Source organism: Peromyscus maniculatus, chromosome 1 (genome assembly GCF_049852395.1).
Source record: "Peromyscus maniculatus bairdii isolate BWxNUB_F1_BW_parent chromosome 1, HU_Pman_BW_mat_3.1, whole genome shotgun sequence".
NCBI classification, from domain to species: domain Eukaryota; kingdom Metazoa; phylum Chordata; class Mammalia; order Rodentia; family Cricetidae; genus Peromyscus; species Peromyscus maniculatus.
The window spans coordinates 144302779-144327910 of NC_134852.1; the positions used below are offsets into that span (position 1 = coordinate 144302779).

Below are 25132 nucleotides of genomic sequence, written 5' to 3' on the forward strand. Positions count from 1 at the left end.
TGGCCCTTGTGAGGCCCTCAGACCAGGCACTGTTGGGATCTGAGGGACTATCTAGGGATGTTCACATTGTGCTTTCCAGATTCCTTGCTCAGACCCCAATGCAGTAGGAAAGGGCTCCCCTGGGGTGACCTCATGTATGGGAGGCCACAGACCCAAATTTGTCATCAGGTCTACTCTGGAGGTTTTGTCTGGAGGGCAAGTTATAGAGCAGGGAAGATACCACACTGTAAGGCCTTTTATTCAAACAACCTGAATCATGAGTTCTAGAAAATAGAGCAGCCTGCTGTCTGTCTTGGGGTCTCCTCAGAAGTCCAGACACTGGGGTGCTAGCTTGTATCTTCCACCACCATGGGAGCCACCCCCAGATCCAGCCTGGCTTTGTGGGTCGGATTTTTGGAGTCAGAGGCCCTCATCCTGGCTCTGCCCCACTCACTGTGAGGCCAGCCTCTTGTGTGGGAGGCACTGTGTCTGTAGCAGGGTTGCAGAGAGCCCAGAATGAGATAGGTAGTAGATGGAAGCATTCTGCACACGGCCTGCTTGTTGCCAGTGCTGGCTTAAAGAGTATTAGCCTTGTCATGGCATGCTTTGTGATTGTGGTAAAAATCAGAAAAGTATTCACATAGAATCAGTTTAAAAATGAATTTGTGAGTTTGTCTGAAATCTGAGAGAATTCTAGTAATTCATGCTTTTTTCTTGTGCAAAACAAATCTTTAATTTAAAAAGTAGAAAGGACAGGAAATTAACATTAAGGCAGTCATGGTGGCACACAACCTTTAATCCCAGCACTTGGGAGATATAGCCGGGTTGGATCTCCATGAGTTCAAGGCCAACTTGGTCTACATAGCCATATCCAGGACAGCCAGGGCTAGATAGTGTGACTTTGTCTCAAAAAGCAGCAAGCTGACAGTCAACATCAAATTAAATGGAGAGAAACTCAGAGCAATTGTACTAAAATCAGGAACAAGACAAGACTGTCCACTCTTTCCATATCTTTTTAATACAGTACTTGAAGTTCTAGCTAGAGCAATAAGACAACTAAAGGAGATCAAGGGGATACAAATTGGAAAAGAAGTCAAAGTATTGCTATTTGCAGATGACATGATAGTATACATAAACGACCCCCAAAATTCTATCAGGGAACTCCTTCAGCCAATAAACACTTTTAGTGAAGTGACTGCATACAAGATTAACTAAAAAAAAATCAACCAACAAAACAAAAAAACAAAAAAAACCCAGAAGCCCTCCTATATACAAAAGATAAAAGGACTGAGAAAGAAATCAGGGAAACAATACCCTTCATATAGCCACAAACAATATAAAATATCTTGGGGTGAGTCTAACTGACCCAGTGAAAGACCTGTGTGATAATAACTTCAAGTCTTTGAAGAAAGAAATTGGAGAAAATATCAGAAGATGGAAAGATCTCCCATGCTCATGGATCAGTAGGATGAACATAGTAAAAATGGCCTTGTTACCAACAGCAATCTCCAGATTCAGTGTAATCCCCATTAAAAATCCCAACACAATTCTTTGCGGACCTTGAAAGAACAATACTCAACTTCCTATGGAAAAACAAAAATAACCCACAATAGCTAAAACAATCTTGTACAATAAAAGAACTGCCAGTGGTATCACCATCCCTGACTCAAGCTCTATTACAAAGTTATACTAATTAAACACATGGAATTGGCATAAATAGACAGGTGAATCAATGGAATGGAATTGAAGACTCAGCCATAAATCTGTATATCTACGGATACCTGATTTTTGACAAAGAAGGCAAAATTATACAAGAAAAAAGAAAGCATCTTTAACAGTGCTGCTGGTCTAACTGGATGTTGGCATGTTGAAGAATGCAAATAGATCCTGTCTATCACCTTGCACAAAACTCAAGTTCAAGTGGATCAAAGACCTCAACATAAATCCAGTTACACTGAACCTGGTAGAAGAGAAAGTGGGAAACAGCCTTGAACACATTGGCATAGGAGACAACTTCCTGAATAGAACACCAGTAGCACAGATACTAAGGTCAACAATTAATAAATGGGACCTCATGAAACTGAAAAGCTTCTGTAAGGAATAGGACAAAATGGCAGCCCACAGAATGGGAAAAGATCTTAACCAACTCCACATCTGACAGGGCTGATCTCCAAAATATATAAAGAACTCAAGAAACTAGACATCAAAAAACCAAATAATTCAATTAAAAATGGAATATAGACCTAAACAGAGAATTATCAATAGAAGAATCTCAAATGGTCAAGAAATACTTAAGGAGATGTTCAACATCCTTAGCTATCAGGGAAATGTAAATCAAAATGACTCTGAGATTCCATCTTATACCTATCAGAATGACTAAGATCAAAAACACAAATGACAGCTTATGCTGGAGAAGATATCAAGCAAAGGGAACACTCCTCCATTGCTTGTGGGAATCCAAACTTGTACAGCCATTTTGAAAATCAATATGGCAGTTTCTTAGAATATTGGGAATCAATTTCCTCAAGACCCAGCAATACCACTCTTGGGCATATACCCAAAGGATTCTCAATCATACCACAAGGACACTTGCTCAGTTATGTTTAAAGCCACTTTATTTGTGTAGCCAGAACCTGGAAACAACCTAGATGCCCTCAACTGAAGAATGGATAAAGAAAACATGGAACATTTACACAATGTAGTATTACTCAGCTGTTAAAAACAAAGATACCAGGAAATTTGAAGGCAAATGGGTGGAACTAGGGGAAAAAAACATTCTGAGTGAGGTAATGCGGACCCAGAAAGACAAACATGGTTTGTATTCATAAGTGGATATTAGCTGTAAAGTAAAGGATAATCATGCTACAATCCATGGACTCGGAGAAGCTAGGTAATAAGGAGGGCCCAAGCTGGGATGGATCTCTCTGGGAAACGGAAATAGAAGAGATCACTTCTATTGGATTGAGGGTGGATGGGGATGGGAACTTGAGGGATCAGGTTGGGTGGGTGGAAGGGGAGAATACTGAAAGAGATGACTGGAAAGGGGGGGTGCATTTCAGGGTCTGATAGGAATCCGATGCAAGGGAAACTCCCACAAATCTACAAGGATGACTCCAGCTAAGACTCCTCACAATAGTGAATGCGTAGCCTGAACTGGCCATCTCCTGTGAGCAGAATGGTGACTACCCCAATTGTCATCAGAGAGCTTTCATCTAGTAATTTATGGAAGCAGATGCAGACCCACAGCTAAATATTAGGCCAAGTTCTGGGAATCCTGCTGAAGAGAGGGAGGGAAGGATTCTAGGAGCCGGAGGGGTCAAGGACATCACAGGAAAACCCACAGAATCAACTAACCTGGCTCATAGGAGCTCACAGAGTCTCAATCAACAACCAGAGAGCCTGCTTGGGACTGACCTAGGCCCTCTACATATATGTGACAGTTGTGTAGTTGGGACTCCTAACAGTGAGAGCAGGCGTCCCAGCTTTGGCTGGCTCTTGGGAACCTATTCCTCATACTGGGTTGTCTTGCTCAGTCTTAGTAGAAGGGGAGGTGCTTAGTCTTACTGCAATTTGATATGCCACACTTTGTTGCTAGGCCTGCCTCTTTCTGAAGAGAAGTGAAGAAGTGGATTGTGGATGGGGGGCGGAGAAGAGGAGGGAGAGGAAACTGTGGTCAGTATGTAAAATAAATAAATAAAAAAGCAAAAAAAAAAAAAAAGAAAAGAAAAGAAAAGAAAACTCTAAAACTAAAACAAATAAAAGACCATTTACTTAGAGCCTTAAACCTTACAGCATTCACACAAATTACTTTGTTTTCTTTGTGTCTATTGTTGTGAAAATACTTGAAACCCTTAAATTTGCATCTTGGTTTTTAATGATGCTTTAACCTAAATTCAGTTGTCTTCGTGTCCGGTGGTATTTATCTCAAAAACAAACCAAGTTCTGCCCAGCTATATCTATAAAAAAAAGTGTATGCTCTCAGGCCAGGATGGGAGGTTGTCTCAAGTCAGGAATGAGCTGGAGGGGGTGTTGAAGGATCTGCAAGTTTCCTCCTGGGGAGCAAAGGCCTGGGACCCCGTGGGGGAGGTATGGGTGACAGGAGCCCCAATTCCCATCCAATTACAGTTGAAAGGGAGAGTAAGGAAGGAAACAGATGAAATTAATTTTTGCTGCCTCATGCCTCGGAGGTGTGTGTGTGTCTTACGGAGCAAGGACAAATGTTTTACGCAGACGATCAGCTCTCCAAGCTCTACCCAGTAGCTTTATGCTGCTTTGTGGGAGCAAAGTGGGCAACAGCCGCGGTGAGGCCTGAATGCATTTGAAAGTGGATTCAAAGTGAAGTTTATTGAGCATTTCACTTTAGAAAAGCTAAGAACCGGAGATTTTCCTAAAGATTGTACAGAAAATATGATTTATTGGTGATATCCCTTGCCTGTCAGGGTCCATATATAATGCAGGTTTCACAGCTCCAGAAGGTGGGCCAGAGAGGCAGATTTACTGTTCTCTGTGAGCATGAATAATTCTGACTTTTAGCACTTTCCCACTCAGATCAAGTTGGATTTTTTTTTTCTTTTTAACTTTGGACCCAAGGTTTAGTTGGGTTTGCAGAAAATACGGCACAGATGCATGAAGGGCAACGTATTTATTGTATGTATTTACAGTGGTATAAAGGAATTAATCATAAAGTTATAGCCAGGCAATTTTACTCAGCTTTAAAGTCCAGGCTTCATAATGGTAAGAGTGAAGTAATTGGTGATCTAAGTGTGTTTGTTTGCCAGTGAGCTTGCCGAGGCTCTTCAGGAATTTGCCTGAAGAGCTGGAGGGAGGATGGTTTTAATTAACGGGACACGTGGACTCGCTGAGGCCATGGGTCCTGAGTAGACATACGCGAAGCCTGCAGCGACTTTCCTCACTAATGGTTGCTCCAGGATAGGTTAAAACGGATAGGTTAACTTACTATCTTAGCATTATGCAAAAAGACCTCTCAACAGTTAGACTCCCTCTGCTCTGTCCTGTATGATTGTTTTACACCGTGTTTCTTCTTATCCTACTGACCTCACAACCTGTTGCTCTTGTTTTTGCCTGGGGAGTGTTGGGATTTGAATGCGAACTCTCCTCATGAGCTTACATGTTTGGACATTTGGTTCCTGGCTTGTGGCACCTGGCTTGGCGGAGCCTTGCTGGAGGAAGAGGTCACTGGGGGTGGGCCTCAAGGCTTTAGAGTCTGGCCCTACTTCCTGTTCATTCTTTGTTTTCTGAGTGCAAATGTTGCTTCTTTTCCGCTGGACACTTTCCATGATGGTTGTAGCTGAGTCCTGGTCATGAGTCCTTTAGCATTCTTTCATCTAAGAAGGCCATTATTTTTAAAGATTATTTCTTTGGATTTCATACAGGAACACCCCATCTCCCATCACCGTTGCCCCTCCTTCTTTCCAGCTCCTCCCCTGCCCCTTCCCAATTCCAAATTCATGCTCTTTATTGTTGTTCTCTCTGTCTCTGTCTCTGTCTTTCTCTTTCTCTTTCTCTTTCTCTTTCTCTTTCTCTTTCTATAACCTATTAAATCTATTTGGCATTGTTTGGATGCACATGTCTCCTGGGCTGACCACTTGGGAATGGACAGCCTGTGTGGGGATTCTTCCCTGGAGGAAACTGCTTCTCCCCCTCTCAGCAGCCACTGAGCATCTGTAGCTGGTCCTCTAGAGGTGGGACCACGGAGTCCTCTGTCCCCACTGGAATGTCAGCTGGTAGTGTCATTACACTGGTCTTGTTCAGGGGTGCATTTTACCTGTCATGTCTCACAAATTCAGGAACTGAAAACTGAATTTAGTATATTTAATATAACCTATTAAATCTATTTGGCATATATATATCATCCTCCTCCACCAAATATAAAGAAATAACTTGAGCAGAGCTCAGACTTGGGACTAGAAAGCATAGGAACTGATGTCTCCGCACACAGAGGCCATCGCAGGAACACTGGAAAGGTGTGCAATGCGCAACGATGTGAGTGCACGTGACTTTATCATTCTTTTGAAGGTATTTCTACCCTATTCCTATATTACTTAACAATACTGCACTGATCAGTCAGTTCTTTGTTTTTATTAGTATGTATTAATTATATATAACAGGCTTCAATGTGATAGTACATACATGTGGATGATATATATATACTTCACATATATACTTATCTCTCTCTCACCCCCTCACCCCCTTCTCTGAAGGTATTATTGCACTGTGCTCAGGTTTCCATTGGTGTCCCTGGGAACCTTGGTGTCATCCCGATGTTCTTCTTACCTGTTTCCTCTCTAGTTGCTTAGGGATCTTACCATTGCCTCTGATGCTCTTCTGGCTCATTTTGACATGTCTGGGCATGTTTTATTTCTTTAATATTCTGTGGGGAGCAGAGGAAGCCCCGAGTGAATGTGTGTGGTTGACAGTGGGATGTCAACGGTCATGGCCATGTCAAGACCTCATAGTCTAAACCCTTGGGAAAATGATAAAGCTCACTCCCACCCCAAATCTCAGAGGCATGGCAAAACCTTCCCTTCTGGCCTCCATGTGGATGTTAATGGTGTGTGCAGAGCATGTCTACCATAGCTTTCTCTCCTCAGATATCTGTGACCAGAATCCACTATTCCCCGAGACACTGCTCCTATTGAGATAGGCCAAGCCTGTCTCCTTGATCCAGCTGTATACCATAACCCTACTCCTTGTTATCTGTATGTAACAATCCCACCGTTTTGTTCAGCTGTATGCAATAACCCACCTTCTCTGTTCAACTCTATATAATAAACATGCCGACTTCTAGGATGCTGAGGCTTCTCCATCAGAGAACCCAGTCTAGGTGGGTATATTCCCTCTGCTGTGTGTGTGTCTTTCCTTCATTCTCTTGATACCCCCAGTAAGGTCTATCCCTGGAAGCATGCAAGAATAAGACAGTATTCGTATCTTAATTAGTTATGATGCACTTTCCTTTAAAATCGTGTCTGTCTTCCATTCCCATCATTATTTTTCCTGTCTGGCTCACTCTTCTCATGCTGTTTTCATATTCTATGTTTTATATTTTTCGGTGTTATTTTGTAGCCTGAGTAAATTCTTCACATATATACTTATCTCTCTCTCACCCCTCTGCCCCCATCTCCTCCCGTCTCCCTGCCTCTCCCCTCCCCCCCATATCTAGCGTAGGCTGGTCTCTAGTTCCTTGTATAGCAGTAGATGACCTTGAACTCCTGATCCTCCTGTCCCCACTTCCCAAATGCCGGGATCACAAGTGTGTGTCACTACTGTTTAATGTGGTGCCAGGGCTTTGCATATGCAAGGAAAGCATTCCACCAACCGAACTGCAGTCTCAGCCCCAAGGTTATCTTTTCACCTGGGCCAATTTTCTGTTTAACCTAACAACATAGTTTCTTGTTCCAATGATTGTTATTATATGTACATAATTTCCTTTTGCATTTTCCCTCAATTACTTCTGGCAATTCTTACCTTTTTCCTTGAATATTCAATTAGTAGTTAGAATTCCTATTTCTTTAGGCTTTTGTACATAGTTCATGGGCCTCTTGAGTCTGTCTGCCAGTTTCTTGGTCTGTATCCTGGCTGTATGGTTGGTTGCCTTATTTGCTGTGTTAATCTTTGCTCACAGTCTATGTCGCTAACACTGTGTCTCCTTCAGTCGGCATGTGCCTCCTCCTCTACGGATAGGACCATCTGTGAACCAGGGCCACTTTACATCTCTCTCCCAGACACTTTTATTGAGGACAAGCTAGTTCTTGCTGCTTGCCAAGCCTGGCGTCCTCACATGGCCGCACATGGAAATGCACCCCATCTTCCTCTCACACACTGGGTCATCTTTGGCTCCCCATGCTCTATGATTCCCACCTTTCCAGTGTTCCTGCGATGGCCTCTGTGTGCGGAGACATCAGTTCCTATGCTTTCTAGTCCCAGGTCTGAGCTCTGCTCAAGTTATTTCTTTATATTTGGTGGAGGAGGATGTAAGGAGAAAGGGTGGGCTGTTCCTCGGTGTTTCTTCTACATTTTGTGAGATGAGCAATGTCCCAAAGGGAGTGTTCTGCCCCAAGCATGATGCTGTGGCCAGACTGTGCAGTGTGCTATGATGTGAGTGCACATGACTTTATCATTCTTTTGAAGGTATTTCTACTCTATTCCTATATTGCTTAACAATACTGCAATGATCAGTCAGTTCTTTGTTTTTATTAGTATGTATTAATTATATATAATAACAGCCTTCAGTGTGATAGTACATACATGTGGATGATACATTTTGATCTTACCTTTCATTATCCTCTCTTGTTCCTCTCGTATATTTACTGATCCTCATCTAAACCATACCTCCATTCTATTTTCATGTCTTCATTTTTATTCTTATTATTTTTTTGTAACCCAATGTTGCTGAAATTTCTTCCCAGGGGAAGATGTGATGTAAGTGGCATCTACCACTTCTAAGGTCCCAACAACTAACAGAGGCACATTTTCTCCAAAGGTCATTCTGGAAGAATGATAAATTTAATTAATCTAATTAATTAAGCTAACTTAATCAATTAAAAATTAACTGGTTAAACTAATCAATAAACAAAAGTTTATTAAGCTTCCTTACAGAACATAGGTGAAGGGTTACTTACAGGGGTGTGGGTGTTCCTCACCCCAAAAAGCCAAACCTGGAAAGCTTTTACCCAGCGGGGATGAGGGCTTTCCTGTAGCTGTCTAGATAGACTCCCTTTGAGTCTCTCCCCTCCATCTATTTGCTTTAGCCCTTCCTCGAGGCCATGTACAATTAAGGCAGCATTGAATACAGAAGGAGGAGGTAGGGGCAGCTGCATACTCAGGCGAGTGTCTCATGACCCTTTCTGTCCCTCTAGTGTGGGGTGTAAGCACTCAAGTCCAGCTATGATCATCTTTTGGCAAGGGGCACTGCCAAATATTCTAAGAGAGTGGTTGCTTGGCTCAGAGGACAACACCCAGTGAAGTTCATCAGAGTTGCTTACAGGAGCGTGGATGAGGTGGTTTACAGAAGGATGAACATCTTGCCATTGGTTACACCACTGAGAACACACTGGTCACTTGGCTACCTGTTCTTATGCTCTTATGTGGATACATCGCTAGCTCTTGTACCTGGTAGCAGAAGACTAGTACTGTCCCTATTTGCTCACATACACAGAGATCTTTGCATACAGGTGGCAATATGTATCCAAATGAAAATCCTACACCAAAGCTTAGCTGTACTTCCAGGTCTTTGCCATAAAATACTCGGCACTATAGCTGTATGGCTGTGCAGAGTGAAATGCACAACTTTGGCTGAAGTTTTGTCTATAACAAATTGCTGTATGGAGACTTTTTTTTTTTTTTTTTTTTTTGGTTTTTCGAGACAGGGTTTCTCTGTGTAGCTTTGTGCCTTTCCTGGAACTCACTTGGTAGCCCAGGCTGGCCTCGAACTCACAGAGATCCGCCTGGCTCTGCCTCCCGAGTGCTGGGATTAAAGGCGTGCGCCACCACCGCCCGGCCCGGGATTGTTTTTATATCAGAAAAGATGATAAAAGTATTGCCATTTTTTGGGGGGGAAAAGTGCTAAATAAGAAGGAACTATTTTTTAAAGTTTCTAATTCTGAATATCTGTTTTTGTTTTTTAAAAGTAAGACAACAAGGCCAGGCGGTGGTGGCACACGCCTTTAATCCCAGCACTCAGGAGGCAGAGCCAGGTGGATCTCTGTGAGTTCAAGGCCAGCCTGGGCTACCAAGTGAGTTCCAGGAAAGGCGCAAAGCTACACAGAGAAACCCTGTCTCGAAAAACCAAAAAAAAAAAAAAAAAAAAAAAAAAAAAAAGTAAGACAACAAAGCATGCTTTCTAGAACTCCACTCACTGCCTGGCAGCACTGACGATCCTAGTTGAGCGAGGTTGTACCTCACTGCCACACATGCCAGCTTACATTTGGAAGATTACTCTAACATTTGAGCTTTGAGAGGGGTGTGCGATTCTATACTGCAGAGAGTGCTGTGTAAACAGAATTCCAAGATCATTCCAAGTAGAAGTGTCCTGTGCGTTTTAAGAACATTTAGATGGAGAGGAGAGGCTGTTAGCTGAGAGAATCAGGAGAAGGGGTTGAGGATGGAGGTTGGAATGGGTGGGAAAGGGAAGCAATACCTGGTGGGAAGATTAAAAAAGATTTATTCATACCCAAACTGAGAGCAAAGCTGTACACTTGTAACCCATGCAGAGAAGGGAAGTAAATCTGTTTTCCAACGGCTTTATACATAGGCGGGAAGGCTTTCTGGAATGATCTAGTGGCTGCCTTTGAGTTCTGTTTGCAGAGCAGGTTTAGTTACTGCCTGCCACAAAGGGTGTGGACATGAATCTTGGCTGTGGAAGACATGCCTGGAACCAAGCAGCAGATAAATATGACAACATTGCCCCAGTAGGAGCAAGGGGTTTCTTATACAGGACATTGTTCTGATAGATGCAAAGAACAATGGCCACTGTTGATAATTAATGCCTAATTTATGATCTTGGTTCTTTCTATACTGGCTGTGAAAGGTTGTTTATTTTTCTGCATATGCCCCATAACCTGCTTAGAATAAGTGTGCTGGGGGGAGGGTGGAGACGGTCATCATATAGGTATAGAATTTGTTCTTATGTGGTAATGTCATCCAATCCTTCTGTCCTTTTGTTTTTATTGCAAATGGTTGTAGCAAGCTGTAGGAAGCAGGGGTGGTTAGACTGCCCATTTGGAAGAGGCAGGGAAATGATACAGGTTGACACAAATGCAGTTCTCAATCTATGGGTCTTGACCCCTTTGGGGGTAGCATATCAGATATTTTACATGTCAGATATTTACATTGTGATTCACAACAGGAACAAAATTACAGTTATGAAAATAATTTTATGGTTGAGGTCACCACAATATGAGAAACTGTATTAAAGGATTGCAGCAATAGGAAGATTGAGAATCACTGTTCTAGAGTCTCTAGTGCCTTTAGAGGTTGATGTTAATCCAGCCTGGTGGTGGTGGTGGTGGTGGTGGTGGTGGTGATGGTGATGGTGATGGTGATGATGATGGCTGAACCTTTCTCCAGAGAACTTTCTATTGGTCAGACTATTCTGTTGCTGGTACATTGATGGGATTTGCTTTTAGGTTTCATTTTCATTGGACAAGTTTTCAGATCACGTCACTGGCAGCAGAAATGGAAGAGCAGTCCTCACTCGTGTTAGGACATTCTTCGTTGTTTTCTCTGGGTTTTGTTCTTGAGGGACGAACTCACATGTCCACCGACACCCTAGTCTTTCCCCTCTCACTTCAGTGATCACAGTGTGATAAACTTTTGACAGGCAGGGGTCTCCTTAAGGTTTGTGTCTCCTGAGGACCACAGACTCCATAAGTGCTGGAGCTGAATGTACTCAGCAGAGGCCCACCACATGGTGACATTGAAAAAGAAACTGAGGACCGGAGAAATGGCTCAGCTGACAAAAGTGCTTGCCACAACCTGAGTTCAGTCCCCAGAACCCATGTAAAAAGCCAGAAGCAGTAGTGTGTGTCTGTAATCCCAGCATGCCTATGCCAAGGTGGGAGGCCTAGACAGGAGACTTGGCCAGAAGCTCTCAGGGCAGCTATCCTGGACTGAAGCCACAGAAACAAGAGAGAGACTGCTTCAACAAGATGGAAGTCGTTCCGGCCTCTATCCATGTGCTACAGCACACGGATGCTCTACCCACTAGTTTTGTTTTTCAAGATGGGGGTTCTCTGAGTAGCCCTGGCTGTCCTGGAACTCGCTCTGTAGACCAGGCCAGCCTTGAATTCAGAGATCCACCTACCTCTGCCTCCCAAGTGCTGGGATGCACCACTCTCTTGTGTTCCTCAATATATGGTGCATCCTAATAAACTTCTCTGGGGTCAGAGAACAGAACAGCCACAGAAAATGGTGGCACACACACCTTTAATCCTAGCATTCCGAAGGCAGAGATCTATCTGGATCTCTGTGAGTTCAAAGCCACACTGGAAACTGCCAGGCATGGTGACTCATGCCTTTAATCCCAGGAAGTGATGGCAGGAAGCAGAAAGGTGTATAAGGCGTGAGGATCAGGAACTAGAGTCTGGTTAAGCTTTTAGGCTTTAGGCAGCAGTTCAGCTGACATCCATTTGGATGAGGACTTAGAGGCTTCCAGTCTGAGGAAACAGGATCAGCTGAGGAACTGGCAAGGTGAGGTAGCTGTGATGTGTTCTGTCTCTCTGATCATTCAGTGTTCACCCCAATGCCTGGCTCCCAGGTTTATTTATTTTTTTATTAATAAGACCTTCTAACAATTCATGCTACACCACCCAGCTTATTATTATTATTTTTTAAAGAAAGCAAAAGGACAGAGAATTTGGGATGGAGGGCACAGAAGGAAAACGGCAGTGAAGGCAATTCCGGACAGTGGTTGCTAATGCAATCTCAGTTACTGTACTGCAAAACTGGGCAGTTTTCAAGACTTTTGGGTCAGTATACACTACTCCATTTTATTTGTGTGGATTATAGAGGTTCCCATTGTGTGCCTGATTTCTGTTACTCAATAGATGAAGAGTTTGTAACAGGTTCCTTTGAAGACACCTGACTAGCCCCAGGGTTAAGGAGACAAATTATCATTTCTTGGGGAATGACTCACATGAACCGCCTGATAGGCTCACTTAATTTTTTGAACTCTCATGATAGAGGAATTGGCAGTGTCTGCATTTTTTAAGGGCTGCCTGGCTGTCCTGACATTCAGTACATAGTTAAGGCTAGCATCAAACTCAAAGCAATGCTCCTGCATCCTGAGTGCTGGGATTACTGGCCTGTGCCATCATGCTTGGATCTCTGTGCATATTGGAAGTTAGCTTCTGTATATTTTTCCTAACTACTGATGAATTTTAAACACACAATCCTACTACATGTGATGAGGTCTGACAGCCATAGGATAAAATGTGGTGTTTCTCATTGTATGTTCAAACTCTGCTCATCTGTCATGGTTAGATTAACTGTAAGCACATGTAAAACAGAACCTCCCATCAGATGAGCTGAAATCAAACATGCACTGAAGGGTGGGGAGAGTGAAGGATCCTTGTGTACTGTCTTCCAGGGCCTGGCTTCCACCTGGATGGAAGTGTCGCTAAAATACAGGGACACCCAAGACAGGCAGCCCTCCTGAGTTTCTGAGTCTGACCTTGACAAGAATGCTTGAGACTCTGGGAGTCTGGTTTGCTGGTGTACCCATCTAGGGCATGTGCATAAGGCAGAGCAAGGATATCGACTCCCCAGTGCATCTAGGACTTTGTTTTTCTGTAAGTAAATCACACCAAGTACATAAAGTGTTCACATGCTGCCACATGAGTGGCATGTAGTTTAAAGAATAGTGTTGCCAATTAAATCACTTTTCCTGTGTTCTATTCTTTTGGTTTCCTTTCCCTGATAGAGATTCTATTTAAATTGTTAAAATTACATTCATTTTATGTGCGTGTGCATACACACATGTCATGACACATATGGAGATAAGAGGACAACTTTTAGAAGTCAGTCCCTCCCCCAGCACTTGGGTCTTGGGAATCAAACTCCTCATCAGGCTTGGCAGCAAGCACCTTTACCTACTGAGCCATCCCTACAACCCTTCTAGATGTTAAAACCTAACTTTATGTAGATTGTATCATTCTGTAAATATTGTTTTATGACTCTTAGCAACTCAACCTCCCAGTTAACTTTAGAATGAAAGAATTGTAACTTTATCTTAATGGCTACATAGTATTTGAGTATACAGACCATTCATAACTCATGCTGGCCACTTAGGTATTTTTTCAGTCCCATCTCTCAAAGCTGCTGTGGCCCCTTTTGCACATGTTGGGGATTGTGAGTTTATGAGAACAGGAATCCTGAGCAGCCCTGAGTTGCTTTCCCAAGAGATCTCCCAGTTCACACAGTTGGGCATGGTCTAACCCTGACCTTTCTCCTCCTTGCTGTTGGGAAGTTCCAATTTAGCAAGCCCACCCTGTGTGAAATACACTGTTTGGACTGTGCTGTGCCAACTGTGTTGAACGTCAGGAAGGCTAGTTTCATTTACAAGAGGGCTAGTCACCCCTCTTGTGTGGAACTCTTGGCAAGGTCCTCAGTTGCACCTTCCCTAAGGACATATGCAAACCAGCCTTACACATTGAGACATTTTCCTGTTGCTATGAGCAAGACCATTTCTCAGTGTGAGTTAAACTTCAGTGACACACTGTGTCAAAGGAATGTATGTGACAATTTGACTCTTCACATCTAATTTCAGAGATGACGTTACCAGAGTCATCCATTGTTCATCTCACAGGAAAGTGGCCAGTCTGGGAAGGAACACAGACTTTGGAATTAGGGACCTGGCTTGGAAGCTCCACTCTCTACACACCAGGTGTGTAGCCTTGAATGAGCTGTGTTCCTTCTTTGATCCTGGTACTCCAGCTCCAGGTGAATCAAGATTGCCAAGTCCCCAGCAGGTCACACACCGTGATGGAGTGCCCTGCATGGTTCCATGCTTAGAGTCAGCCTGAGCATCAATAGAGAAAAGAAATGCTTTGAAAGCTCAATTTCTGACTTTGCCTATGACCTGTTACTCATATGGAATTCCAAGTAGAGTTTCTGTGTAGCAAAAACATTCTCCAAGTAGGTCTGTGAAACCCTTTGTAAACTTCAGTAACTTTTCAATGTCCGTTGTAGAATATTAAGGTGTGTTATTTTTGATTATGTTGCATTTGTTTAACTCTGTGAAGCTGTGTTACTATGCCTGTCTAAAACACTTGATGGTCTAATAAAGAATTCAATGGCCATTAGCAAGGCAGGAGAAAGAATAGGTGGGGCTGGCAGGCCGAGAAACTATATAGAAGGAGAAATCTGGGAGGAGAAAAGAAAGTAGCCAGAGAAGGAAGAGGACTCCAGGGGCCAGCCACCCAGCCAGCCACGGAGTAAGAGTAAGAGAATGGTAAAAGCCCAGAGGCAAAAGGTAGATGGGGATAATTTAAGAAGATCTGGCAAGAAACAAGCCAAGCTAAGGCTGGGCATTTATAATTAAGAATAAGCCTCTGTGTATGATTTATTTGGGAGCTGGGTGGCAGGCCCCCCAAAAGAGCAAAAACAAGCAACAAATGTTTTTGTTATTTAGTTTTTCAATGTAAACTTTAGTAATTTTTTAAAATATTTTTGTTTCTTATTTTTTCTTTACATGAAGTCTGAGAGGGAGGCTGTGGAACACTGAATGAAAATGTCCCCCCATTGCCTCAGGCATTTGAACACATGGTCTACATTTGGTGGCACTGTTTGGGGGAAATGTAGGAGATCAGCCTTGCTGGAGGAAGTGTGTCCCTGGGAGAAGGCTTTGAGATGAAAGCCTGACACCATTTTGCATTTTCTCTGTCAGCTTCATGCTCATGGTTGAGGACTTGAGCTCTCTCAGCTTCTTGTGCTGGCTGCCATGCCTGGGGCCTGTCGCCACACTTCTCATCCAGGATGGACTCGTATCCTTTTTGTGCCGTAAGCTCAAATAAATCAGTCTTTCTATAACCTGGTCATGGTGTTTTACCACAGCAGCAGAAAAGTAAGACAGAGGCAGTATCCTTATTCATGTCCACGCTCCTGGTGAGGAAAACCTGTGCAGGACCTGCAGAGGAAGCCATGTTTCTCAGTGTTAAAAGCCAAGGGCACTGGTGTTCCAGCACTTGGGAGGCAAATGGATCTCTGTGAATTCAAGGCTTGCCTGGTCTATATAGTGAGTTCCAGAATTGCTAGGGGTATGTAGAAAGACCCCCTCTTGTTTAAGCTAAGAGTGCCTGGAGATGAAAATAAGTGCAGACTGGACATATTGCAAAGCATCAGGTCGGTGGTGTGTGCACTCTGTCTACAGATCCTCTACCCAGCAGAAACGCTTCTCCACTGTCTCCTTGCATATTGTTCCTTTCATGTGTTCAGACCTTACAGAACCCCACTTTATAAACTCCAGAGGTAGGCTTGGTGGACTCAAACTTAATTTAGCTGTCTTACTTTTAATGGAAAGTTGAAACCGTTTTCACCACGTGACTGTTTTGATACCTGAGTTACGTTTTCATCCTTTAATAAATACTCCTGCAAACATTTTTGATACACGCACATGCACACACACACTTTGTTTTTCCAGACAAGGTTTCTCTGTATAACAGTCCTGGCTGTCCTGGAACTCACTCTGTAACCGGACTGGCCTTGAACTCACAGAGATCTGCCTGCCTCTGCCTCCTGAGTACAGGGATTAAAGGCCTGTGCCACTACCATCCGGCCATTTTTGATATTTTTGAGAGCTAATCTTGGGGCTGGAGAGATGGCTCCATGGTTAAGAGCTTTTGTTGCACTTGCAGAGGACCTGGGTTCAATATCAACCACCCAAATGGTGTGGTTGATGATCCTCTGTAACTTCAGTTCTAGGGGATCCTGTGCCTTTTTCTGACTTCCACAGTTACCAAGCACACATGGCGCATATACATACATACAGGCAAAATGCTCACACATAAAATGAATAAATCTAAGAAAAAGTTAAAAAAAAAAAACACAACCTGTGGAATGCTGGTGACCCCCGTGGCATGCTGGTGACCCCCATGGCATGCTGATTTTGAATATGTTTCTGATTGACAGTTGCTATAGATACATGCCAAATCCATGAGGAATTGTCTGCCTGTTCATGTAACCTCCCTCAATGTACTGTCATCCTGATGGACTAACTTGTTTTTCATCTTTATAATCTGTTTTTTTGTGGTCCTAATCATAGATACTAGTTTCAGAGTTCAAGCACCCTAATCTCACTGTAGCTTTGAATTGTGGCCAGCAGATTGTCATAAGAATGCTTTGCGTCCTGGTAGTCACTCATTTATTTATCTTCTCCCCTGGAATTGGCACATTTCTGTTCAGGACACTCTAACAATCCCTTTAAAACCTCAGGAAGTGAAGGCCTAAAGCTGTAGTGCAGTTTGCATAAGCCATCCTTTCTGTACTGGGGCCTGTGGTTTGTAAGTAACGGCTTTTATCACCAGCTTCTCATGGCCTCGGAGTGATGCCTTGTGGGCTTTTCTGAGTGCTCACAGGGACTGAATGGTGACAGTGAATGGAACTGTCATGATTTCATATTCACTATTTATCACTTGGCAAATGGCTCCAGGGGTATAAAATTGTTTTATTTGTCGTGTTTTCTGGAGGATTTTATTACAGAAAGCTTTTATGGTGCGTAGCTTACATCCGTTACGATTGTCCTTTGGAGGGGCTTGCAGTTGATTTTCCATCTTTTCACTTTTTGGAGACTTTTAAGAAAAGTTGGATAATCCTATCAGTTATATAAAGGGATCATGAAGAATTGAGTATCTCTCTTTTTATCTTTGTCTGAAAACTTTAGAAAAGTTCAACTTTAAGCCTACATTTGTGAGATAAGATTTTAGGATCAAGTCTGGTTATCACATGTGAAACAAAATCACCTTTGCAAAGATCTGGTACTTACGCCAACTTTTCTCTATAAAAATAGAGGATCATGGCCTTAAGGACGTAGTTCAGTTGGTAAATTATTTCATTATTTATTTTTATGATATTTAATTATGTGTATGTGTGTATCCATGTGAATGTATGACACTTGTGTGTGGTGCCACAGAATCTAGATTGCTTATGATAGAGATAATAAAAATATTTACATCATATTAATAAATTTGGCAAAAGTTAAGCAAATTACAGGCATCAACTGCTTGCAATAGTTCCTGGTGCAAACCATCAAAGAAGCTTGCTGCTGTTGCTGGGCCCGTGGCTTGCTGTTTTTGTCAGTGCTTACCAAGGCTCTAACCATGGCTCTCTGTCCCAGCGATATGGCACGTTGGCCACTGTAATGTTTTACAGTCCTAATACAAGCACCTAAAATGTGTGAGCGTGCAAGAGAGGGGGGGGGATAAATGTATGTCAGTATATTAGGATGGAAACTCCTGGGGTATGTGTGTCTGTCTGTCTGTAGGTTTGTGCACCTAAGTGCAGGTGCCATCAGGGGCCAGAAGAGGGTGTCAGATCTCCTGGAGCTGCTGTTACAGGTCTTTGTGAATCACCTGACATGAGTGCTGGGAACAGAGCTGGGCTCCTCTGGAAGAGCAGTAAGCACTCTTCACTGAGCCATCTTTCCAGTCCTATTTTTTCTTCTGTGGTGGTTTGGGGAACAGGTTCTGTACTGTGTATTCCAGGCTGAGTTGAAACTCATGATCCTCCACTTGAGTGCTGAGGCTACAGGTAAGGTGCCACTATGCCTGGCTGACACCACTGTTCTCACCATGGGGAAAGCATACACTGCCTTGGCATAATACTGTGAGGACTAAACAACCTGTCACATTCTTCCAGGTTGCCTGAGAAACAAAGCAAAACAATAGTTTTATATCACTTACTATTTCTCTTGTAGAAACTTTAACTACCACTTCCCCTCGCCCAGGACTTCTATTCATGCCAACTACTCAGTTCCTGTCTGGACTTTGTAGTGTCTGTGAAGCACATTTCTCTCTTCTGAGTGGTTGCGGCTAATCTTTGCTGGTGGGGTGGGTGGAACTGGCAGTGGCCTTAGACTCCCTGGTTAGACATTGGGGCCACGACAAGGATAGTTGATGGGGCTGTATGGGTTAACAGCATGAGACTGGGGTCTCTACCTGAAGGGTGAGCTAGACGTGGGGCACAAAAAAGGCAGGCACAGGACAAGTGTTTCTCAGGCTGGTCACAAGGGTGGTGCATCTTGCTAAGTTTAGTGTGAAAGCAAAAGACAATGGATAATGCCATTGATGGTTAGGTTAGCTTGACAAGTGGTGGTGTTCTGGGCCATGCATGTACATGCATTTGTCTTACAGAAGCTTCTCAGTTTCAGGAGGTCCCATTTATGAGTTGTTGCTCTCAGTGTCTGTGTTACTGGTGTTATATTTAGGAAATGGTCTCCTGTACCAATGCATTCAAGGCCTACTTCCTACTTTCTCTTCTATCAGGTTCAGTGTAACTGGATTTATATTGAGGTCTTTCCACTTGGACTTGAGTTTTATGCATGGTGATAGATAGGGATCTATTTGCATTCTTCTGCATGTCAAATTAAGTTATGCCAACACCATTTGTTAAAGATGCTTTCTTTTCTCCATTGTACAATTTTGGCTTCTTTGTCAAAAATCAAGAGTTCAGCCGGGCGGTGGTGGCGCATGCCTTTAATCCCAGCACTCGGGAGGCAGAGACAGGCGGATCTCTGTGAGTTCGAGGCCAGCCTGGACTACAGAGCGAGTTCCAGGAAAAGCACAAAGCTACACAGAGAAACCCTGTCTCGAAAAACAAAAACAAACAAACAAACAAACAAAATCAAGAGTTCATAGATGTGTGGATGAATGTCAGGGTCTTCAATTCGATTCCATTGGTTCACGTGTCTGTTTTTATGCCAATACCAAGCTGTTATTATTACTATAGCTCTATAGTAGAGCATGAAGTCAGGGATGGTGATGCCTCCAGAAGTTCCTTTATTGTAAAGGATTGTTTTGGCTATTCTGTTTTTTTTTTTTTTCCTATATGAAGTTGGGTATTGGTCTTTTGAGGTCTGTGAAGAATTATGTTGGGATTTTGATGGGGATTGCATTGAATCTGTAGATTGCTTTTGGTAAGATTGCCATTTTTACTATGTTGATCCTACCTATCCAAGAGCATGGGAGATCTTTCTATTTTCTGATATCATCTTCAATTTCTTTCTTCAAAGACTTAAAGTTTTTATCATACAGGTCTTTCATTTGTTTGGTTAGAGTTACCCCGAGATATTTTATGTTATTTGTGGCTGTTGTAAAGGATGATGTTTTCCTGATTTCTTTCTCAGTCCATTTATCATTTGTATATAGGAGGGCTACTGAATTTTTTGAGTTAATCTTGTATCCCACCATGTTGCTGAAGGTGTTTATCAGTTGTAAGAATTCCCTGGTAGAATTTTTGGGGTCACTATGTATACTATAATATCATCTGCAAATAGTGGAAGTTTGACTTCTTCCTTTCCAATTTGTATCCCCTTGATCTCCATTTGTTGTCTTATTGCTCTAGCCAGAACTTCAAGTATTGTATTGAATAAATATGAGGAGAGTGGACAGCCTTGTCTTGTTCCTGATTTTAGTGGAATTGCTTTGAGTTTCTCTCCATTTTATTTGATGTTGGCTGTGGGCTTGCTGTAAATTGCTTTTATTATGTCTAGGTATGTTCCTTGTATTCCTGATCTCTCCAGGACCTTTATCATGGAGGGGTGTTAGATTTTGTAGAAGGTTTCTTTTTCAGCATCTAATGATCGTGTGCTTTTTTTCTTTCATTCTGTTTATATGATGGATTACATTGACAGATTTTTGTATGCTAAACCATCCCTGCATCTCTGGGATGAAGCCTACTCAATCATGGTTGATGATTTTCTTTCTTTTTTTAATTTTAAATAAATATTTTTATTTTATAATCAATTAAATTTTACATATCAACCACGGATTCCCCTTGATGTGTTCTTGGATTCGGTTTGCCAATATTTTATTGAGTATTTTTGTATCAATGTTCATGAGGGAGATTGGTCTGTAATTCTCTTTCTTTGTTGTATCTTTGTGTGGTTTGGGTACCAGGGTGACTGTAGCCTCAAAAAAAAAAAAAAAAAAAAAGAGTTTTGTAGCAAGAATCTTAAAAGTTCTTATTAATAAAATCAAACCCGAGGCCAGTTATTGGGGTCAATGCTGGTAGATCAGAGAGACAGAACAAGCCACAGCTATCTCACCTTGCCATTTCCTCAGCTGGTCCTGTTTCCTCAGATTGGAAGCTTCTGTGTCCTCATCCCAATGGCTCTCAGCTGAACTGCTACTAGAAGCCTGAATGCTTAACCAGCCAAATGCTTCTAGTTTCTGGTCCTCATGCCTTATATATCTTTCTGCTTTCTACCACCACTCCCTGGGATTAAAGGCTGGCTTCCTGGGATTAAAGGTGTGTGTCACCATGCTTGGCTGTTTCCAATGTGGCCTTGAACTCAGAGATCCAGAGGGATTTCTATCTTTGGAATGCTAGGATTAAAGGTGTGAGTGCCACCATTTTCTAGCCTTTGTATCTAGTGGCTGTCTGTTCTCTGACCCCAGATAAATTTATTAGAGTACACAATATTTTGGGGAACACAATACCACCACAGAGTTTGGCAATGTTCCTTCTGTTTCTATTGTGTGGAACATTTGTGGAATATTGATATTAGTTCTTCTTTGAAATTCTAGTAGAATTCTGTGCTAAAACTATCTGGCCCTGGGCTTTTTTTTTTTTTTTTTTTTATGATTGGGAGACTTTTAATTACTGCTTCTATTTCCTTGGGGGTTATAGGTCTATTTAAGTTGTTTATTTGGTCTTGATTTAATTTTGATAAGTGGTACCTATCCACAGAATTGTCCATTTCTTTTAGATTTTCCAATTTTGTGGAGTACAGGTTTTTGAAGTATGACCTAATGGTTCTCTGGATTTCCTCAGTGTCTGTTGTTATGTCCTCCTTTTCATTTTGTTAATTTGGATATTCTCTCTTTGCCTTTTGATTAGTTTGGATAGGGGTTTGTCTATCTTGTTGATTTTTTCAAAGAACCAACTCTTTGTTTCATTGATTCTTTGTATTGTTCTTTGTTTCTATTTTATTGATTTCAGCTCTCAATTTGATTATTTCCTGGCATCTATTTCTCCTGGGTGAATTTGCTTCTTTTTGTTCTAGAGCTTTCAGGTGTGCTGTTAAGTCACTAGTGTGAGATTTCTTCAAATTCTTTATGCAGGCATTTAGTACTATGAACTTTCCTCTTAGTGCTGCTTTCATAGTGTCCCATAAGTTTGAGTATCTTGTGCATTCATTTTCATTGAATTCTAGGAAGTCTTTAATTTCTTTATTTCTTCCTTGACCCAGTGGTGGTATAGTTAAGTGTTGTTCAGTTTTCATGAGATTGTAGGCTTTCTGTAATTTGTGTTGTTGTTGAATTCTAAATTTAAGCCATGGTGATCCAATAAGATACAGGGAGTTATTCCAAAAAAATTTTTTTTGGTATCTGTTGAGATTTGCTTTGTGACAAAGTATGTGGTCAATTTTAGAGAAGGTTCCATGAGATGCTGAGAAGATACGTTCTTTTGTGTTTGGGTGGAATGTTCTATAGATGTCTATTAAGTCCATTTGAGTCATAACATCTGTTAGTTCCCTTATTTCTCTGTTAAGTTCCTGTCTGGCAGACCTGTCCATTGGTGAGAGTAGGGTGTTAAAGTCTCCCACTATTAGTGTGTGGGATTTGATATGTGATTTAAGCTTAAGTAATATTTCTCCTACAAATGTGGATGCCCTTGTATTTGGGGCATATATGTTCAGAATTGAGACTTCATCTTCATGGATTTTTCCTGTGATGAATATGAAATGTCCTTCTCCATCTCTTTTGATTAATTTTAGTTTGAAGTCTATTTTGTTAGATATTAAGATACCCACACCAGCTTGTTTCTTAGGTTCATTTGATTTGAAAATCTTTTCCTAACCTGTTACTCTGAGGTAATGTCTGTCTTTGAAGTTAAGGTGTGTTTCTTGTATGCTGCAGAAGGATGGATTCCATTAGCCTTTATCTTTTTATAGGTGAATTGAATCCATTGATGTTAATGGATATTAATGCCCAGTGATTGTTAATTCCTATTATTTTTTGGTTTTGTTGTTGTTGTTAGTGTGTGTGTATTTCCCTTCTTTAGGATTTGCTGGTGTGAGATTATCTATCGCCTGTGTTTTTGTGGTTGTAGCTAATTTCCTTGGGTTGGAGTTTTCCTTCTAGTACTTTCTATAGGGCTGGATTTGTGGTTAGGTATTGTTTAAATCTGGTTTTGTTTTCTCCATTGATGGTGATTGCAAGCTTTGCTGGGTAGTCTGGACTTGCCTCTGTGGTCTCTTAGTGTCTGCAAAATGTCTGTCCAGGACCTGGCTTTTAGAGTCTCCATTGAGAAATCGGGTATAATTCCGATAGGTCTGCCTTTATATGTTACTTGGCCTTTGTCTTTTGCAGCTCTTATTATTCTTTCTTTATTCTGTATGTTTAGTGTTTTGATTTTTATGTGGCAAGGAGACTTTTTTTGGTCCAGTCTATTTGGTGTTCTGTAAGCTTCTTGTACCTTCATAGGCATGTCCTTCTTAAGATTGGGAAAGCTTTCTTCTATGATTTTGTTGAATATATTTTCTGTGCCTTTGAGCTGGAATTCTCCTTCTATCCCTATTATTCTTAGGTTTGGTCTTCTCATGGTGTCCCAGATTTCCTGGATATTTTGTGTTAAGAATTTGTTGGGTTTGACATTTTCTTTGATGAATCTATTTCCTCTACTCTATCTTCAATGCCTGAGATTCTCTCTTCCATCTTTTGTATTCTGTTGGTTATGCTTTCATCTGTAGTGCCTGTTTGTTTACCCAGATTTTCCATTCTCAGAATTCCTTTGGTTTGTGCTTTCTTTATTGCCTCCATATCAATTTTTAAGTCTTGAACTGTTTCTTTCACCTGTTTGATGTTTTTTTTTTCTTGGCTTTCTTTTTTTTTTCTTTTTTTTTAAAATGGATTTATTGATTTCTTCCAATTATTTGTTTGTCTTTTCCTCCATTTCTTTAAGGGTATTTTTCATTTCTTCTTTAAGGGCCTCTATCATCTTCATAAAGTTATTTTAAAGTTCCTTTTCTTCTGCTTCATCTGCATTGGGGTGTTCAGGTCTTGCTGTTGTAGAACCACTAGGTTCTGGTGGTGCTATATTGCTCTTTATGTTGTTGAATGTATTCTTACATTGCTGTCTATCCATCTGACTAATGAATAGATACAGGTGTTGGTTCTTCCATGGTGTCCATGGTGCTTTTGCCTTGGGGTGCTCTTCCTCCAGTTGGTGCGGGTGGTATCTATGTGTGGTGGGGGGAGTGCTGTTCCTCCAATTAGTGCAGGTAGAGCCTGTGGGGGGGGGGCTCTGATGCTGCTGGGGATGGTGGTACAGCAGCTTGGGGCTGGGATGGGTGGAGGAGGGGCACAGAATGTGCCCTGAGACCTAGGGCCCAGAGAGCTGGGCTGCCCAGCCAGGAGACCAGCCACTCACCTCTTTCTCCAGTCCGTGCAGGTGGAGCCTGTGCCTGGGGGTACGGGGCTAGGGGGAGGTTCTGATGCCACTCTTCTTCCAATAGGTGCAGGTGGGGGCTGTGCCTGGGGTGGGCGGGCTCTGATGCCTCTGGTGGTGGTGGTGGTGGTGGAGAAGTGGCTGGCTGCAGGAGACTTGCCCGCTGCCCAGCTGCTGGGGCTACCCAGTTTCATTCATTCTTAAAGAGTCAGCCAACTGCTGTGCCACACTAACCCACTTTCTGGAAGGGTCACGTGAATTATAGCATCAGTGGACCAGTGCACACCTTCAGGAGTGTCAGGGCGCTCGTGTGCCTGCTGAGTTTTGTAGCCCTTTGGCTTCTCAGGTGTCACCTTTGAGTGTTCAGTGTGTGGGACACTGTTGGGTCACCAGGCAGCTATGACCTACCAACTCTTTCTCCCTTCTGGAAATAGGGTCCTGAAATCCCATATTTATCCTTTCAGAAATTGTGCCATCCTCAAAGCCGCATCCTCCTGTCGTGGGCAAAGTGACTCATCACAGCATCGAACTATACTGGGATCTGGAGAAGAAAGAGAAACGTCAAGGACCACAGGAGCAGTGGCTTAGGTTCTCCATTGAAGAGGAAGATCCTAAGATGCACAATTACGGTGTCATTTACACGTAGGTGCAGATACAGCTGCTCACCTTGCACCTTGCTTTCCTCACTGCAGAATAGTTACCCAGGCAGCTAAGGAGCCCCCAGCTCCTCTGAACTTAAAGAATGAGTCCATGAATTTTTGGTAAATGAGCATTAGTGGTTAACTTGGAAATGAACTCTGAGAGTTTTTTCTATGACTCCTGAAGTATGCTAGTGTATATCACCTATGTCTGAATGTAGAGGCAGAAAAAACAAAGCAAAAAATACTTGGACTGTGCTCTCCCATAGCAACCATTAGTCAAGTAAATGCCCCATAGTCTTGCCCACAGGCCAAGCTGGTGGGGACATTCTCTCAGCCTAGATACCTTCTTCCCAAATGACTTTAACTTATGCCAAATTGACAAAAAATTA

At 42.3% G+C, this 25132-nt stretch overlaps 1 protein-coding gene across 4 annotated transcripts in view; it reads left to right on the forward strand.

The window, feature by feature from the left end:
* Positions 1-25132, forward strand: part of Fank1 (fibronectin type III and ankyrin repeat domains 1) — a 107082-nt gene that overhangs the window by 55510 nt on the left and 26440 nt on the right. For 2 of the 4 annotated variants that reach the window (XM_076554229.1, XM_076554223.1), the window contains exons 2-3: positions 14264-14380; positions 24567-24744. In XM_076554229.1, the coding sequence (XP_076410344.1) occupies positions 14264-14380; positions 24567-24744 (295 nt within the window). The remainder of the gene's footprint in view (positions 1-14263; positions 14381-24566; positions 24745-25132) is intronic. The other 2 variants (XM_006976935.4, XM_042285122.2) reach the window with 1 other exon arrangement.